This window comes from Lolium rigidum, chromosome 3 (genome assembly GCF_022539505.1).
Source record: "Lolium rigidum isolate FL_2022 chromosome 3, APGP_CSIRO_Lrig_0.1, whole genome shotgun sequence".
Taxonomy (NCBI): Eukaryota; Viridiplantae; Streptophyta; class Magnoliopsida; order Poales; family Poaceae; genus Lolium; species Lolium rigidum.
In genome coordinates this window covers 411,458,837-411,477,423 of record NC_061510.1, presented here as the reverse complement: position 1 = coordinate 411,477,423, position 18,587 = coordinate 411,458,837, and the positions used below count along the sequence as shown (strand labels likewise).

General features: G+C 44.4%; 3 protein-coding genes across 3 annotated transcripts; 1 reads left to right on the top strand and 2 right to left on the bottom strand.

The window, feature by feature from the left end:
• Window positions 1-1,345: 1,345 nt before the first annotated feature.
• On the bottom strand, window positions 1,346-2,971 carry LOC124697866 (putative disease resistance protein RGA4). The gene has a single exon (XM_047230398.1). It carries the CDS (start codon window positions 2,969-2,971, stop codon window positions 1,346-1,348), a length of 1,626 nt encoding a protein of 541 aa, XP_047086354.1.
• Window positions 2,972-2,988: 17 nt separating this feature from the next.
• Window positions 2,989-11,451, bottom strand: LOC124704701 (putative disease resistance RPP13-like protein 1). Its single transcript, XM_047236972.1, has 3 exons — window positions 9,976-11,451; window positions 5,853-5,960; window positions 2,989-3,782 (listed from the first exon to the last, which is right to left on the bottom strand). The coding sequence occupies exons 2-3, from the start codon at window positions 5,947-5,949 to the stop codon at window positions 2,989-2,991; spliced, it is 891 nt and encodes a 296-aa protein (XP_047092928.1). The 5' UTR covers window positions 5,950-5,960; window positions 9,976-11,451.
• LOC124704702 (putative F-box protein PP2-B12) lies at window positions 7,385-9,654 on the top strand. The gene is made up of 4 exons (XM_047236973.1): window positions 7,385-8,172; window positions 8,272-8,590; window positions 8,704-8,825; window positions 9,014-9,654. The coding sequence occupies exons 2-4, from the start codon at window positions 8,294-8,296 to the stop codon at window positions 9,480-9,482; spliced, it is 888 nt and encodes a 295-aa protein (XP_047092929.1). The 5' UTR covers window positions 7,385-8,172; window positions 8,272-8,293; the 3' UTR covers window positions 9,483-9,654.
• Window positions 11,452-18,587: the final 7,136 nt, after the last annotated feature.

The following is an 18,587-nucleotide window of genomic DNA, read 5'->3' as shown; positions in this document are numbered from 1 at the left end:
TACCATCTCCATGTGTGCTAGCTTCTTAAGGGCATGGAAATTCACATGACCATACCTGGCGTGCCACAACCACGCATCTTCCATTGATTTGGCTATCCAACACTCTGGCTTGGATTCCTCAATGTTGAGAATATATAGACGATTGCTAGATCGTCTCACCCTTGCCAGCACCTTTCTTGCTCTATCCCAGAGAGTCATGAAACCATCAACAACTAGCGTTTTGTAGCCGTACTCATCTAGCTGCCCAATGCTTATGATGTTGCTCTTCAACCGTGGTATATAATACACCTCGGTGAGTATCCGGTGCTCGCCGTTTTGGCACTCGAACAAGACAGACCCTTTTCCACAGATTTCTACTATGGAGCCATCGCCAAATTTAACCGAGCCTGTAACCTTTGTATCTAGCTCGGCGAACTTCTCTCGGCAGCCGGTCATGTGGTTACTCGCACCTGTATCAAGATACCAAGCAATATTCTGGCCACCTATAAATTTTGGGATCACCTTCCTCTCGTTCAAGAACACCCTATGTTTCGTATCTGGAGCATCTAGTGTTAAAGTACACTTTTCCATCAGCAACAGATGCACGTCTTCATCATCTCCTTTCTTTACAAGATTTGCCTTCAATCTTCTATCCGGCTGCTTGCACTCCTTTGCAAAGTGACCAGTTTCATTGCAATTAAAACACTTCACCTTTGATTTGTCATAATCGCGTGGCCTCCTTTCGTCGATGAAACGATCACCTTTGCCCCGACCTGCACCTTGCGAACGATCTTGTCCGCGGCCTTTTCCACCATCGCGGCTGTCGGGTTTCTTGCTACGGGAACCTTCAAACTTCTTCCGCTCTTTTGCAATTCGAGCTTCCAGATCAGCATGAGAGTACAGCAGCTTCTCACCATTGTCCTTAGCCTCTTTCCTCCCCTTCTGATTCTCTTCGTGTGTCCGCAATCTACCGATAGCTTCCGGTACCGTCATCTTGGTTATGTCGCTGAACTGCTCAATCGTCCCGATAATATCTGTGAATTTATCGGTGACCGATGAAAACAACTTCTCGACGACCTCCGTATCCGTGACTTTCCCGTCGAGAGATTTAATCTCGCTCACTAAGTTTGTGATCTTCACGGAGTACTCGGCGATCGTCTCTCCTCGCGACATCTCCATCTTGTTAAGCTGACGTTTCAACACCTGAGCACGAGCACGCTTGACCTTATCTTCGCCTACACGCATCTCCCTTATTGCTTCCCATGCTTCCCTCGCCGTATCATAATTTGCGAGAGTCATCACCATGGAGTCCGGAATAGACTGTGAGAGAGCAGCCATGGCGCCCTCGTCAACCTCGTCGTCGACCTCATCGGCGCCTTCTATGGCCTTCCACACGCGTAGGTTCCTGAGAATAAACTTCATCTTTGTGGCCCAAACCACATAGTTTGTGTCGGTCAGCATTGGATACTGAATCGGCACTGAACTTGTTCTTGGCATCATCATGAGAGGCTTGGCATAAAAGTCGGCAGTTTACCACATGAAGGGAGTGAAGTTTTGTGAAGATGTGAGCATGTAACATCCAGGTTGGTAAAGTCGTGTCCCCATAGCCTTCAATCACAAGCTCTTGTAGATTTGAGTGTGGCTGCAGTCCTTCAACCACTTTTTTGGATACGTTTCTCCCCTTCAGCACCACGACTTCAAGGTGTTTCTTCAAAATCATATTGGCATTCTCTGCGTCATGCTTGTTCTTAATAACATGAATATTGCTGATGCAAATTTTCCCAGATAGCTCCTGCATGTTCTTCAACTCATTTATCAAGAATCCATTTCTCTTTCCAGCACTAAAGCTCTCCAATTCTTGAAGTTGACTTAGTTGCCCGATACCAGGAACCAAAGAGAGAGCCATAACATCAACATACAAGTGCCTTAACTTGGCAAGCCTATTGATACTCTGAGGAATAAAATTGCGGGCATATCCACGGAGGTATAAAACTTGAAGACTACAAGGCAAATTGCGGAAATTATTGACTCTTGTGAAAGAAAGATCAAGGAACCTCAATTCTCTCATGGATGCAATGTTGGGAAGCATATTTGTTAACACCTCCACATGAGATAAGTCTAACACTCTAATGCTTCTTGACTTGGCTAACATGTTGTCAACCAGATCAGAAATTGAATTACTATCACAATGACCAAACAACAAGATTGTCCGTAGATTTTTATACTTGCTTAGTTCATCAATATGCAGTTGATTACCAATTTGCAGAGCCAAGTGGCGAACAGTTGGTGATGCTCTCTCTGAGTTCTCTTTGTGGAGGAAGCATTCACCTGAAGAAACAGCAATAGCAAGAGCCCTTACTAGATCGTGCATAGTGTACCTCTTGTTGTCAAATGTAGCCTGGAAAAATGATCTTTGTAGAAGGTCATCAAACATTTTACTTCCAATATCCTCTAGCCTAGTGTCATCAAATTCTCTGTGTTGGATGAAATCATGGGAAATCCACATATTGACCAATCTATCCTTATCGAACAAGTAGTTTTGTGGAAAGATTGAACAGAAAGCGAAGCTCTGTCTGTGTCTACGTTGTAGGTCTTGATAACTGATTCCCATATATGGAAGGATTTCACAAAAAACTTCACTCAGATCCCACCAATCGCTCTCTAGGATGCACCTCCACTGGTCTACAGTCAATCTGGACTTTAACAGATTTCCCATTACTTTTGCTGCTAACGGCAAACCATCTAGCCTTTTTGCTATTTGTTCACCAATTAGCAAAAGATTTTGATTATTCTGAGAAAAATCATTGGTGGTGCCAAATGCGTAATACTGGAAAACTGGCCAAAAACTCTCCCATGGCAAAGGTGCTAGTGGAACTTGGCACATTGTGGCTACTACGTCTGCAACCTTTTTGCTTTGTGTTGTGACAAGAACTACACTTCCTGGTACTTCACTAGCTATGGCAGTAAGCAAACTACTCCATTGGTCACACATCTCATCCCAGACACTGTCTAACACAAGAAGAAATCTTCCATCCTGCTGGATGACACTTTGAATATTATTGACTGTTGTTCAGACGAATCATTTCCACTAAAAGAGCGCAACGCCTCTTGCAATGTTCTTTTGACACTGAAGTGTTTTGAAACATACACCCATGCTCTCTGTCTAAAGTGACCCTTCACATTTAGATGATTGTAAATTACTTGAGCAAGGGTTGTCTTCCCAACCCCACTCATACCAACAATTGGGATAACATCAACACCACAAATGCGGTACCTTGCCCCAAGTTTTGCTCTTATGCTGTTGGGTTCTGGTTCAGATCCAGATGAACCCAAAATAATTTTCAGTGCCAACTCTAGAATTTCATCCCGTCCAAAAACCTTGACATCAACTGGAACACGAGAAGTAGTCTCTCCAACAATTTCCTCCTTCTTCATGGCTGTTAAATTGCTTTGGTTCATGAGCTCAACAAATATGTTTGATGTTGCACAAAGGTGGTCTAGCTTTTGTGCAACACATTCAAGCATTTTCATCCCCTCATCAGGCACAATCAAATTTTTCAAGGCCCTAACTGATGATGAAATGAGCTCGCTCACCTTGCGCTTCCCAGAAACTACCTCATGACAATCGAATCTGTCAAGCGCATCCTCAGCTTCATAGGCAGCATCATGGAGGTTCCTCAGCCACTTGGTCAGACTAGTTCTTATGATAAGCTGGCTATCAGCCACCTCCGTAATGGCCTTAACCATGGTGAGGCTCGTGCGCAGTTTAGTCAGAAGCTCTTCAGTAGCATGGCTCAGATTGTTTTTTCGAGAAAACGCAAAGCTTGCGTTTCATTGCATTGATAGAAAGAACAACGTTACAAGCCTAAGACAAGGCCAAACACCCGACCACTCAAGACAAGATGACGTCCAACGACTACCACCGGCCTAGATGCCATCCGACAAATGCACAAGACGCAGCATCATTGTGGATTTGCCTCGCACTTCAGGGATGTCCCGGCCATGCCGGGGCGACCTCGAACCCCCACAGAGCTATCCAGATGGTGTGGACCATTCAGTGGGAGGAGGAGACCCCAACAGGCCCGAGAGACTTCCACCGACTGCAGAGGCCTCGAACCCGCCAGCGCTGCCCACGGCTTGAACATTGATCCACCATGCCCTGCCGCACCCCTCGCTTGTAGCAACATACACCTGCAGCCATCAGCCGAGTCTCGTCGAGTGCTTCCATGTGTCCGAGAGCAGCAGTAAGGATCCTCCGCGGTCCACAATCCATGTCCACCGGGGCAATCATGTTGGCATGACACTAGCACATGTAGGAACTGCCAAATAGAGTCCGAGCGACCGCCGCATCCTCGCTCACCAACCATGGGTCATGCCTCCAAGAACTACACCTCCAAGAAGGTCGCAACATCAATGGTGTCGCTATAGTCCGATCCCTGCTCAAAGCCGGATCAAGGTTTTCACCCGGAGGATTAGACCACAAGGACGGAGAAAAATCGGGGCTCCTCGACGACGCCACCAAGGAGGAAATGACGTGCCTAGACGCCATCGTCGCCGGCACCGACAAGGTCGAGCAGGGCTTTCACCCGGAGCACCACAATCATCACTCACGTAGCGGTGGCAGCCTCCCAAGGAGACATTGGCAAAATCCAAACACCTCCAACAATCATGACATCTCGAGAACCCCGCTGACCCACCATTCTACCAACAAAGGCCACCAAGAGCCGCTCATCGAGACCACCATGGGACGACCGTGAGGACAACCCAAGGAGTTGTCCGACAGCCAAAGGGCCTGTGCACCGGACAACCCAGATCCACGGTGAGGCCACCAAGATCTGCGGCAAGTCGCGATAGCACACAGCAACAACCCGAGGTAGAGCACAGCAAAAGATGCCGGCTGCAAGCCAAAGGGCGCTGCCAGATAGGAGCCAAGACCACGCCAGAGAAGACATGGCATCGACCACCACATCAGGCCGAAAGCCAGCGTGCGCCTCCAGCCGAACGCCGAACACCCACGTATGGCCAGCCAAACCGGCCATCACGCACCAAGCACGCCTCCGAAAAACCTACAACCCTTTGTCGTTCCGGCAGCCGCGAGAACCGCGCAACCAGCAAAGCCAGCCCCTCATCATCTCGTCGTCAGCCACTCTGGAGCATCGGAGGCCAAGCCTAGTGGCCACGCAACCACTGTCCGAGGACAGCGCCACGCCGGCCCTCAAAGCAAGCACCTTCTATCTCTGGAGCGCCGGCCGCTAAGCCTAGCAGCCGCGCGGCCACAGTCCAAGGACATCGCCACGCCGGCGCTCAAAGCCAGCATCTTCGTCGTAAGCCACCCAAGCGTCCGAGGCCAAGCCCAGCAGCCGCGCGGCCACCGTCCAAGGACAGAACCACGCCGGGGCTGCCTAGCGCTGCAGCACGACCTGCCCACGCCCCAGCCATGACGGGCTCGCAAGAGCCAGCCGCACCGTGGGGGCAGGGTCGCTGTCCAGGACGTACCTTGCCGGGGCTAAACACGAAGGAGAGGATTTGGGGAGGAGAGGATGAGGTTGGAGGAGGAGGGTGCTGGACACCCAGCCGGACCTGGGCCCGAGGGCACCAGATCGACGGCCGCCAGGCTGCAGCGCCGCCTCGCACGACGGGCCGTCGAGACAGCCTGAGCTGCTGCCATGGCCACCCGCACCTCGCCGACCAACCGCAGGGCACCCGAACGCCGCGCCGCCACCGCCCCACGGCCGCGAGGAAGGACCCGCCGCCGCCGGCTGCCGCACGGGATTTTCCCGGCGACGAGACCCCGGCGGCGGCGAGGGAGGAGACTGGAGGGGGAGGGACGAGGGGATCTAGGTTTCGCTGCTGCGGAGCATGGCTCAGATTGTAGTTGCTCCCAAGGAATTCCATCGTCTTGTCAACAACACGTTGGATAACTGCTGATGAGAAACCACCAGCCAACTGCTCTGCACCTGCAGACATCATGATTTGGACCCTGCAATGATGTTCGAATTTGTTAGTCCATGTATGTATGTATGTAGTTTTAGAAAGTTGTCTCCTGTTAAAACAAATGAACATATAAACTCATGAGCTCAATCCGGAAGGAGATCTCTGCTTGATTATAAGGATCATTACTCACTAGACACTAAGAGTAAGAGGAACCTTTTCAAGTACTTTGCAACCTGCCGAAGGTTTCTTCATGTATGACTTACCATTAATACATGAAGGTTTCATAGGCAGTACTGTAAATATGCTCTTTTAGTTCTACAAATGGATGGGCAAGAAAAGAGCATATTCAGCCTATGAAACCTTTCTGCTGTATTTCCTCACATATGCACTGTGTGGAGGAATGCATCTTTAAAATGAAATGCAACAGAAAGTAAGAATCAATAATACAGTGGGGAAATAATTTTAGTAACTTGGCTCAAGTAACTTGAAAAGATGAACTGATATAAAAAGAAAATTAGATAAAATCTTGAGCAAAAATGCAAAATTTTAACATAACGGCTTTCCTAATCAAACATCTAATACCTTTCAAACAAAACTACCGAGCAGAACAAGGTATATACTAAAATAATCAAGTCATGCCTTCCACTCTCCTTCCTCAGTTGTGTTGGGCACATGACAGAAGAAAATAATATGTTTTTTTTTTCTGAAGTTCAAAACTTTCAGGGGAAGTAGATGCTACAGAGACAGAGGGTTCATGGAGTGGCACCTGCGACTGTGCGAGAGAACGAGGTCGACAGTTGGAGTGGTGGTGGATGCTCAGGCTAGAAGGAAAGCAGGAGCTGGGATGGCGGGAAAAGCAGAGCTGGGCAGGGCCGCAGCAGGTGGTGGGCCGGTGAAGTTATGCTTAGGTTGCTTGCTTGTTTCAGAACCTCGAAAATCAGGGTGTTTTGCAATTTATAGATGCTGCTACTTTGTCACTTTTTCATGTGATATCAGATGATAAACCTGTCGCTCATACGTTTCCACTCAATATCGCTCACTAGATTGAACTTTCAGAAAAAAAAATGCTCACTTTATTACTGCATCCAGGCCTTTATGATCAAGTCTTCATATGGAAGAGTCCCTATACTGCAAATTATGTGAATATGAAGACACACTGTCGCCTTTGAGATCAATTCCTTGTGTCAAGTAGTGACTGCCATCTTTGATCTTGTGCAAAGTGATGTCAATCTGGGAGCAAATTATGCATTTGTGTTCAACTCGTCAAGTATTCGCATTCATGAGTTACTAAGGAATGTTAGGTGGAGCTTTTTCTGAAGAACAAGTTAGGGAATAGGATTCCTGCAGTGTATATTTAAGCATTTTCAGTTAAAATATGTACCGAAAGAGCAATAGGTGGAGCTTTTGCAGAATGATATGACCCGGCATCCCTATTAATGGTCCTGCCAAACTGCTTTATGATAAACCTTGAGTCACTGTGTCACACTAAAGAATTATTTTGTAAAAATAGCCGATTGCATGGCTATGAAGTATAAACTATGAGTGTGCTAAATTTATTCTGTAACTCAATTGTTGTTCAAAAATATAATCGTTTATAGACAACTGATTTAATCAATATATCCTTACTAGCAATAGTTTATTTCTTACATGATTGTAACACATATAATATCAATATTACCGGAAAAATAGGAATTCACCACTCACACATGTATTTCGGTGTAATTGAGTATTTGCCACTCTCTACAGCTATGAATTTGCCACTCAAAAGAATCGTTACAGCTATGAATTTTCATTTCCCCTTAATATCCGACAACACGAATTCATCTTCAAAGTTAACTGTGCTTGGCCGCCCCTCCTGATTTTCCAACAGCATATTCGTCTTTAGTTCCTTTCGTATTGATTTTCTTAACAATCTCCAAGGAAAGATATTGTTCTTGCTCGCCGGCATTAAATTTAATAACCCCTTTTGACAAAAATAAAGGTTTCACTTTTACTACGAACTTTGTATTAGTAAATTAGCACACCAATATTCCCCTTAATGCTCTTATTCAGCATTGGGTGCATTGCCATATTTAGACAGTTCTAGCTACGGTAAACAACAGTTCATCATGGACCTGCCATGCTGATTTTCTAACATAAGATTCCTTCTTAGTTCCTCTCATACCATTTCTATTGTAGATGACTTAACAATCTCAAGAAAAAGGTGGGCGGCTCATATATTCGCACTCGCCGCCCATGTGCGCCAAATCCTCCTTTAAAGTAAAATTTAATGAATTGATGTTCTATTTGGAAGGATAAAAATGACGCCCTATAATTTGCTATATGGACTGATGGTCAAATGCACGGGTGCTTCCACAGAGGTGGGATATATTCCCTGACCATGAAGCAGCCAAGGAAGGATGGCAACAGCAGCCACGGAGACAGTATCCAGCAGCTCCCGGAGGAATGCGTAGTGCTGGCCATCGGTATGACCACACCAGCCGACGCCTGCCGCGCCGCCGCAGTGTGCACCGCCTTCAGGTCAGTGGCGGACTCCGACAGTGTGTGGGAGCGGTTCCTACCATCGGACTGCGACGCCATCCTCGAGCGGGCTGTCCATCTTGTGGATTTCTCCTCCAAGAAAGAGCTATTCTTGGACCTCGCCCAAGAACAGATCCTCCTCGGTGATGGAAAAATGGTGACTCATCATGATGATCTTGCTTAGACACAACTTTTGATCCATTCTTAGCTATTGTACATACAACTTTGCATATTTCGTTCTGAGAACCGATTTGGTTAAATATGTTGTAGAGTTTTGGGCTCCAGCGAAGCTATGGCGCAAAATGCTACATGCTGTCTGGAAGCAGACTACTGGATATCGCTTGGATCTGTGAAAATATTTACTGGACAAAGAGGTCAGACCCGGATTCAAGGTACCAGTATACATAGTTATATGCTCTTCATGAAAACTTTATTCTCTTAAATCTTTATTATTATTGTGACGAACTGATAGTACAAATAGTTCGGCAATACTTTATCATTATTATAGTATGCACACAAACTATTTTTCTGAATTTCTATTAGTCTATACCACTAATTTGTTTGGAAACTAATTAAGCAGGTTCTCCAAGGTGGCAGAGCTTCTGTCAGTCTGCTGGTTTTGCATCAACGGCAGCATCAACAGCAGGGAGCTCTCTCCCGGTACCCACTATGCTGGCTACCTCGTCTTCAAGCTCACCCAGGATGCCTCTGGCCTCAGCTCCCCACGCCAGATATCGTTTGTGGAGGTAGGCGGGCAGCTGGTGGGGAGCGCCCACACTGTTTCTCTCCATCCTTGCGAGCATGCTTCCTGCAGCCTCAGCGATGGTGGCAAAACATTGGAGCCACACGAGCACAAGGAGGAAGGAGGCGCTCTGGTCAGGTACCCACGGCAGAGGGTCGACGATTGGCTGGAGCTAGAGATGGGTGACTTCCATACAGACACAAGTTATGATGCTGAGGATGTTAAAATGGAACTGCACGAGTTTGAGGAGCTGGAGTGGAAGAAGGGGCTCATCATTGAAGGCATTGAAATAAGGCCTAAGAATTAATTGATATGGTGATTAGATATCCATAACATATCTACGAGGATTGGGCTCCCTTACCAAGAAATTTATGTCCCGATTGGGTGATGAGCGAGTAAGAGCATGGTTAATGTTTTATTAGACTTGGACTCCTCCTGACATATTTTACTGTGCAACAACTAAATAATTGACAGTTCTGTACACTAGTGATGCAGAGGTTGGGAGCAGTGAATTTTCACTGGTATATAACAAAAGTTTCATATACAGTATATATACACAGCTCGATGGTGTCTAATTAAATAATCTGCTTCCTACTTTCTAGATCAGATACTGAAGGGCAGCAATAGAGTTGATATGTGTTCCATTTAATAAGGTGAGGTTGTAAATAACGAGAAGAAAATGAACACTGTCGATCGATATCCCACCTCGAATTCAGAACAACTTGCGTATAACTAACCATCAAAATTTTATAAAATGTTATCCATCATACCATAAAATATGATAAAATGAGTTTGCTCACCTTGCGCTTTCAGAGTGACTATCTAATAACGATCAGTTCTGTCAAGCACATCCTCAGCTTCATAGATAGAAAAATGGAGGTTCCATTGGCACTTGGTAACACTAGTGTTGATGACAAGCTGGTTCCTGGTTGTCAGACACCTCAGTAATGGCCTTCACCATGGTTGCTCTCGAGAAATTCCATTGTCCTGTTAACAGCACGCTAGATAATTGCTGATGAGAAACCACCAGACACCTTCTCTGCAGTTGCAGACATAATGATTTTGACCCTGCAATGAATATAGAATTTGTTGGGCCATGTCTGTATTGCAGTTGTAGTTTTCCTCAGTTAAGGCAAACTGATAAACCAAATTTGGCAAAAGATCTCTACTTGATTTGTAAGGATTACTAAATACTAAAAGGTACCTTTTCAAGCACTGTTACCTGGTGAACTTTTCTTCACACTTGAGTTAGCATTTACATATGTAGGTTTCATAGGCAGTACTAGAGGTATGCTTTTGGTTCTACAAATGGACGGTGGTTGTCGAAATCAAAAAAATATCAGTTAAGTTAATAATAAAGTTGGTCAAGTGGTAAAATATCTAGTCATTGATCAAGTTGGACATGTCATATACTCATATTTACCATGTAACACACATATAGCCATGGTGACCTATTTACCATTTAGCGAATGTCAACCAAGCCTGATGTCAACACACAAAACCCACAACGATATCATGAAGTTATTTATATGTACACGCATCAGAATTAGTTAGTGAGTTCCCATGTGATGGATACTTCTGAGAACAGAATTTAGTCCCCACAGGGCTGAAAGGAATTGTAAGAAATCTCGTCAGATACAACAATGTATGCAAACTCTTACCCCAATACAATAATGTTGCATAAAACTATGAAGAATTAACTGTTGAGTTATTTACCATTTAGTCAATGTCAACACAGATCTTGTAAAAAATATTTAAAATAGTAAATGTTTCCAGGTACAGTGATAGGCACTAGCCTAGCCTTCATGCCAGCACTGTGAAAGTTGCCTCTCTGCGATGCTACATGCTTGTGCTTAATATTAATATACAAAATGCTTTCACATCAGTACTAATATCATGTAAAAAAATCTTGTTTTTGTGGATGTAACCTGCATATAATAAGAGAGGTTGCAAGACATTGATTCAACCTGTACGGGCTCAGCTCGCATGTATGCTGGTGAAGGCAATTTTACAAGAAACTCGCGGAGCAACAGATTAGAAGCAATCTTCCCAAGAAATGAGCAGGGCTTCAGATACTACCGGACAGTGAACCTAGAATAATAGAGTATAGAAGGAACAAAGAAACTTCAGGAGTCAGGCTTCTAGTAAGTCGCAAGATATGAGCAGATGTTGGAATAATTTAGATGCAAACTTCCGTGCAAAAGTAGAAATGCCTAATCTAACATGACGGCTTTTACACCTTCAAGTGAAATCACTGAACGGAATAGAAAGATGCACTGAACATCGAGCTCTAGTGTCAGTGTCCGTGTCCGCCCCGAGCCTCACGGAGAGCTCCTCCAGCAATCCCTCTGCCTCGACTTCTTCTTCCAGGTCGCCCGCCTGAAGAACTCCTCACCGCGGGCGCCATCGGGGCGGGGGGAGGGTGAGTGGGGAGGGATGGGGGAGGGGACAGAGAAAATGGGGATGGAGGGGTCGACGGGCACCTGCGCTCCGATAATGAGCTGAGCGAGAGCGGCGGACTGGCGGTGGACGGGCCGCTGACGACGTTCCTGGACACCTGTGGCTCCGGTGAGCGGTGGCAGAAGGCGAGTCCTGGGACGAAGTAGTTTTCAGCTTTTCCGGTCATGCTGAATCGTCGAGAGGAAATTATTTCTATCTTTTATTTTTGAAAATGCTCCATATCCGGCGACCGATCCGGGCAAAATCTATACATCAACCTGGTCGGGTATAGACCAGGCTCATTGGGTCTGTTTAGCCTGTGCAGATCGTTTTTGCTTTTTCTTTTTTACTATTTTGGTTTCTTTTTCTGTTTTCTTTTCTTTTTTCTGTTTTCGGTTTTGTTTATATTTTTTCAGATTCGGAAATTTTAATTTTAAAAAATTGTTCAAATTGAGAAAATGTTTAAATTCAAAAATGTTCAAATTTGAAAACAGTTCAAATCTGAAAACCGTACAAATTTAAAAACAGTTTAAATTTGAAAATCGTTCAAATATGAAATTTGTTCAAAATCAAAAATTATTTAAAATTTTAAAATTTTCAAATTTAAAAAAAAAATGTTCAAATGTAAAATTTATTCATATTTAAAATTTGTTCACATCGAAAATTGTTCAAAGTAGAAAATTGTTCAAATTAAAAAAATTCAAATTAGAAAATAGTTTAAACTTAAAATTGTCCAGATTAGAAAATTATTGAAACTTAAAATTTTTCAAATTTAAATTCCAATTTGTAAATTGTTCAAAAAAATTAAAAAAGCGAAAATCTTTTAAAAATTGTTCAAAGCAGAGATGATCAATTTTAAATTTTAAAGTATTCAAGATTTTGATAATTTTTTATTTTTCAAAAATATTCAAATAATAAAAAATTAACAAACAGAAAAGAAACGAAAAAAGAAAATCCTACCTGTTTCTGTTGGGCCGGGCCTAGTAAGCCACGTCGGGCGTGCGTGGGGTGTGCGGTGGGTTCGCCCCCACCGACCAGCTCGGCGCATAGGAGCTCCAACGATCTGGTGCGAGCGATCGGTCGTGCATCTCGCTGGACGCGGGCCCTCCCGTATGGAGTCTGGATCACCTTCTTCTGGCCCACTAGTTGTCCCTGCATGGTAGCCCATTGATCCACTAGCTTGCCTAGTCCATAACTTGGCCCAAACCTGTTTTGCTAAAAAAGAATCTAGATAGGTCCGCGACGTTGCTGCTTCGTTTCTTGTTAGCTTCTTTATTTTTGCTAGAACCTCATGATTTTATTATGGTAATCGTTTGTTATTTTATTAAATAGATTATGTTTTGTTGTTGTAATGAAACTGGAGCAAAAAAATGTTGGTACAAACACATAGTTTTTTGTTGTATTTGTTATGATTTTTATTAACATATTTGGTGATTTTTGTTGTAAATCATTGTAAAACAAAAAATTGTTAATTACTTATTTAAGGCATTGCTTTTTTAAATAATTTTATTGTAATAGTTCGTGATTTTTGTAAATATTTATGAAATTTTTTTGTTGTGAAGGAACCTAGAGCAAATATTGTTAAAAAATTATATTATTGTAATAGTCTGTAATTTTTGTAAATATTTATAGAATTTTTTTATTGTGAAGGAACCTCGAGCAAATATTGTTCAAAAAATTATAATATTGTAATAGTCTGTGATTTTTGTAAATATTTATAGAAATTTTTTTTGTGAAGGAACCTAGAGCAAAAAATTGTTGTTACCCACTTATATTTGTAGCATTACTTTTTAAAATATTGGGATGATTTTGTTGTAAATGGGGTGATTTTTTCGTACGCGGGGGTGAGGATTTTTGTTGTAATAGTCTCTAGTACGCGGAGGTGAGGATTTTTGTTGTAATAGTCTCTCGTACATGCTAATATCTTCATGGTGGCATATTTGACGCAAATATTGGGATGGTCAGGGCCGAAGTCGTTTACCCCTACAGTTTCAGTGAAGTACACCTGGACTGCGGGTTGATTTTAGAAAATTAGAGGGGGTAAATGCAAATATTGTTGTGGCTATTTTTGGACGTCGGATCGGGATCCAATGGCGCGGAGGGCAACCGATTTTTCTGCCCAAATCGGGCGACCGAGGGCTAGCGTTGCCCCTTTTTCTTGCTCTCGGTTTGGCTAACTTTTAGTCGTGTGAGATGAGATTCATATAGATAGTCCTCCGAGTTTTGCGAGTGACTGCGTATCTGAGAAAACGAAGGTAAGGACTAAGGAGAATCAATCTGTGGTTGGATGGTTAAAAGGATAGTGGTATGTAGAGTTTAAATTATAAATTTAACACTTTAGTGTCTCATAAAGGCAGAATATTTTTTATTGGGAGGCGACGTTCTCGTCAACAGCGAGACGCCTGTGGTGACTTCGTCAATCTCAAGATTCGCCGGATCAGTTCTTCGATGCAGTCTCTTGGAGGTGCTCATAGGGGTAGGATGTGCGGACGCGAATGGTAAGTGTGTGTGCGTATATGTGATTGTCTTTAGTTATACTATGTTTCGCAAAAGAAATGAAGGTAAGTGGGTTGCAAGAGCATCCTGCGTGTTGCGACTTAGATCGGTTCTGGCATGTTCAAAGCCAAAAAAATTAAAATTAAAGAAAAAATTATATAACAATGGTGCACCTTATACTTGTGCACCACCACTAGGCCAGGCCAAATTTTAAAATGGTCGGCCGACCACCTTACCCCTTCATTCTTATCCTTCCTCCTCTCCTCTCTCCTCCCTCGCTTCCCTCTGAATCTTCTTCCTCTCCTCCCTCCTCCCTTCTCTCCTCCCTCCTCTCCTCCATGAACCCTCCTCCCACCTCCCTTCTACTTCCCCCCTCTCCTCCATGAAGCCTCCTACTTCCTCACCTCTCTCCTCACTTCCCTCCTCTCCTACATGAAGCCCCTCCCTCCTCTCCTCCATGAACCATACTCTCCTTCCTCATTTCCTCCATGAACCCTCCTCCCTCCTCATTCCTCTCCTCTTGCCCTTCCTCTCCAGAGGCTGGCCCTTCCCTTCTCTCCGACCGCATGTGGAGATCCCTGGTACATAGAACATACCAAGATGAAGATCTAGATCTAGAGAACATACCATAAAGGAATTTAAAAAAACACACAAGAAATCAAAAAAAATCGGCAGATCCAGATTTTCGAAATTTTACCAGTGGCGCATCAAATTTTGTACCAATGGCGCACCAGACAGGCTTACTAGCGGCACACCTGAGAGCTAGCAGTGGCGCAACATGTGGTGCGCCACTGGTAACCCCTAATAATTTTTTTCTAGTAGTGATCCCCGTTGTGTCTATCACCGGCACACTCCCTGATGCATCTCTTGTCACCGCTAGCTCACCGCCAGCACACCGCCAAGGAGTCAACCGTGTCTTCATGCCCCTCATCAAGCACGCTGCCCTCTATGGCCATTGAGGCACGCGTGGTTATTACCGTGTGATGCATGTAAAATGCATACATGAACTTTGTCTTTTATTATATTAAATTCCCATATATTTGTAACATATATGATGATATAATTATGTTTTACATTGATTTATGAGGATTTACCAATGATCCCCTTTACTTGGTTTATAACTCTGTAGAACAGGAAATCCATGTTTCGCGTATTTTTCACTTTCAGAGACCTACACGGAGTCAAATTGACCTGAGATTTTTGGGGCATCACTTTTTCATCGGGAGAAGCACCCTGGAGCTTTGAAGCATACCTGGATAGGCCTAAGACTCAAAAGAGGTCGGGTGGTACGCCCAAACATGGTGGGCGTGCCACCCACCCTCTTTCAACCGTCGATGGTCCAATTGACCTGATTCTCTCGCCTACTGACGTATTTTGACCTAAAAATCGCTATATATATGGCCCCGAAGATTTCTCGGGAGGAGAGCACCGTAGAAGACAGAAGCACGAAAGCAGAGCCTGCAGTAGCGAAGATTGAAGGGGGAACTCCACCGGGATCACCGCCAGAGGGATCTCCACCTTCTCCAATGTCTTCATCATCATCACCATAATCAAGGATGGTAGGCCACCTCTGAACTACAGGTTTGTGGCAGTAGCTTGATCTATTTCTCTCATGTTCTTCATAGTTCTTAGTGCCATATGAGCTGCCCTACATGATTATGGCCATATTTTGTAATACTTATGTGGCGGATCCTTATTCTATGATATTGTGCTATGAGATGTGATCATATTATGTGCAAGATGTATTGATAGATGCATATTATGTACCCTGTTATTAAGTATTTTTTCTGATCCAACATCTATGCAAGAGCTTGTCTGGGTGATGTGTGTATTATATGGAGTAGCATGATTTTAGTGATCGGATAGTGACAACAAATTCATGATCTATTATGGTTTTGCATTTTCTTTTGCTACCTCACTAGGTATAAAGTGAATGCATGTGCTATGTTCGTCAAGTGAAAAAAGTGATGATCTTGTTTGCTCAAGGTAGCATACACTACTAGGAAAAGCCTTATTGCCGGCGCACTAGAGCTCGCCGGTGGGAACAGGCCGGTGGTAATGCCTTACTGCTGGTGCACTAGTTGGTGCACCGGAGGTAACACGAGTTATCCTCGGCGCACCAGGTCTGGGTTTGTCCTCGAAAACCATGGCCGTGGGCCGCCTTGTTGTCATTTCCACGCTAGTGTAGGAGGAGGAGGAGGAGGCCGAAGGTGGAAGTGGAGGAGCATGACGAGGAGGCCGGAGGTGGAGGAGGAGGAGGTCACCGGAGGAGGAGGCGGCTATCGGGGAGGAGGAGGCCACGGTCAGGGAGAAGGAGGTCACCGGAGAAGGAGTAGAAGGAGGAGCAGGCCGTCGGGGAGGAGGTGGTCACCAGAGTAGGAGGAGGTGGTCACCAGAGTAGGAGGAGGAGGCCATCGGTAAGGAGGAGGTCACCGGAGGAGGAGGTCGTCAGTGAGGAGAAAAGGAGGAGGAATGAGAAGAGGTGGAGGAGGAGGAGGGCAAGAGGAGAAGGGGAAGAAGTGAGAAAGAAGAAGAAGAAGTAGAGGGCCAGTTTTGCATATATAGTCTAGGTTACCGCCGCGGCACCTAATATGGTGGTGCGTCGGGGGTAAATTTTTATATTCTTTTCACCGAAATCTAAAACCTGGAAAACTCTTGTTTCTGTTTTGAATTTGACAAATCCAGTTTTGTCTAAACGATCATAGGTTGTTGTAATTAGATAGGAAATTTCGCGTAGATACATTTCGATACAAAAAAAAGATTTTCATCGTGGCACCATTTTGCATAATATCGAAATTTATGTTTTAAAGTTTTCACTAAAACTTGATGACATAACACATGGGCATTTTGTACCATTTTATTTTTTTTAATTTTCTATCATTTCCTTTTATTTTTTCAAAAATTGAAAAGGCGATCCATGGGGGGAGGAGGAAAAATCGCAACTCCTCTTACCATCGGTGTACCACCATGTTAGTGCACACCCTCTAAAGCTCTTAATATTCATGGGTTTATCTAGCCAGTTGATAATTTTCAATCCTTGGTAATGGAATTTACACTAGAGGAGATTGAAGGGGTGGTCAAGCATATTAAATTAGATAAACACCTGGCTCTGATGGTTTTAACAACATGTTTCTCAAGCATTGTTGGTCAAGGATGATTTCATTTAACTTTGTAAAGAACTTCACGGGGGAGATATTTCATTACAAAATATTAATGGTTCTTTCATTACTCTAGTACCTAAGAAGCAATGTACTAAGACAGTTAGTGATTTCAGGCCAATATCTCTTGCAAATACTTGTATCAAATTCTTAACCAAGCTGGTGGCTTATAGATTTAAAATGGGATCACTAGATTGATGAGATTCGTAGCATAGAAAACAAAAAAATTCCAACCGCAAGAACGAATAACAAGACAAGATCTAATCTAGTAGATGGTAGCAACGAGATGAATGTGAGACTAACCCTCTAATATTCCAAAGCCTATGAGATAAGATCTCGTGGTTGATGTAGTCGATCACTTGCCGCTTTCAAAAGCGCGTAGAAGATCTTGACGGTGCCACAGTCGGGCAGCACCTCCGTACTAGGTCACACGTTCAGTGTTGATGACAACGTCCTTCTCCCTATTCCAGCGGGCAGCGGATGTAGTAGATCCTCCTCGGAATCCCGCCAGCACAACTGCGTGGTGACGGTGGTGGTGGAGATCTCCGGTAGGGCTTCGCCGTAAGCGTTGCAGGAGAAGAAGGAAGAGGGAGTAGCTAGGGTTTGGGAGAGGTGGTCCTCTTGGGCGCCGGCCTTGGTGCCCCTTGGGTGGTGCGGCCAAGTAGTAGGCAGCCCCTCCCCTCTCCTCCCCTTTAAATAGGTGGAAATCCCTAGGGTTTACCCCAAAACCACATTGGAGTCCAACTCCAAAACTTACCAAATTTGGGAAACCTAGACAAGGTGGGATTCCTCCCCTTCCTTCTGGTCTGGCCGGCCACCTTGGTGGAGTCCACCATGGACTCCACCTTCCCACTTGGTGGGTTGGCTAGGGCTAGTGGAGTCCCTCCGGGACTCCTCCTTCCATAGTGATTTATTCCGGATGATTCTAGAAACTTCTACAACCTTCCATAAATTCACCGGACCACTCCCAAACTTGGACTGTGACTTCCTATATATGAATCTTATTCTCCGGACCATTCCGGAACTCCTCGTGATGTCCTGGATCCCATCCGAGACTCCGAACAACATTCGAACTCCATTCCATATTCCATATCTACTTAAAACGACATCAAACCTTAAGTGTGTCACCCTACGGTTCGAGAACTATGCGAACATGATCGAGACTCCTCTCCGATCAATAACTAATAGCGGGACCTGGAGATCCATAATAGCTCCCACATATTCAACGATAACTTTAGTGATCGATTGAACCATTTACATATGATACCGATTCCCTTTGTCACGCGATACTTTACTTGTCCGAGGTTCGATCATCGGTA

Coding starts and splice junctions, on each gene's coding strand:
- LOC124704702 (XM_047236973.1), top strand. CDS start 8,294: ATGAAGCAGCCAAGGAAGGATGGCAACAGCAGCCACGGAGACAGTATC. Junction 8,591..8,703: donor TCCTCGGTGATGGAAAAATG/GTGACTCATCAT, acceptor AATATGTTGTAG/AGTTTTGGGCTCCAGCGAAG. Junction 8,826..9,013: donor AGGTCAGACCCGGATTCAAG/GTACCAGTATAC, acceptor CTAATTAAGCAG/GTTCTCCAAGGTGGCAGAGC.
- LOC124697866 (XM_047230398.1), bottom strand. CDS start 2,971: ATGTGTGACCAATGGAGTAGTTTGCTTACTGCCATAGCTAGTGAAGTA.
- LOC124704701 (XM_047236972.1), bottom strand. CDS start 5,949: ATGATGTCTGCAGGTGCAGAGCAGTTGGCTGGTGGTTTCTCATCAGCA. Junction 3,783..5,852: donor GGAATTCCTTGGGAGCAACT/ACAATCTGAGCC, acceptor TTTCTCGAAAAA/ACAATCTGAGCCATGCTACT.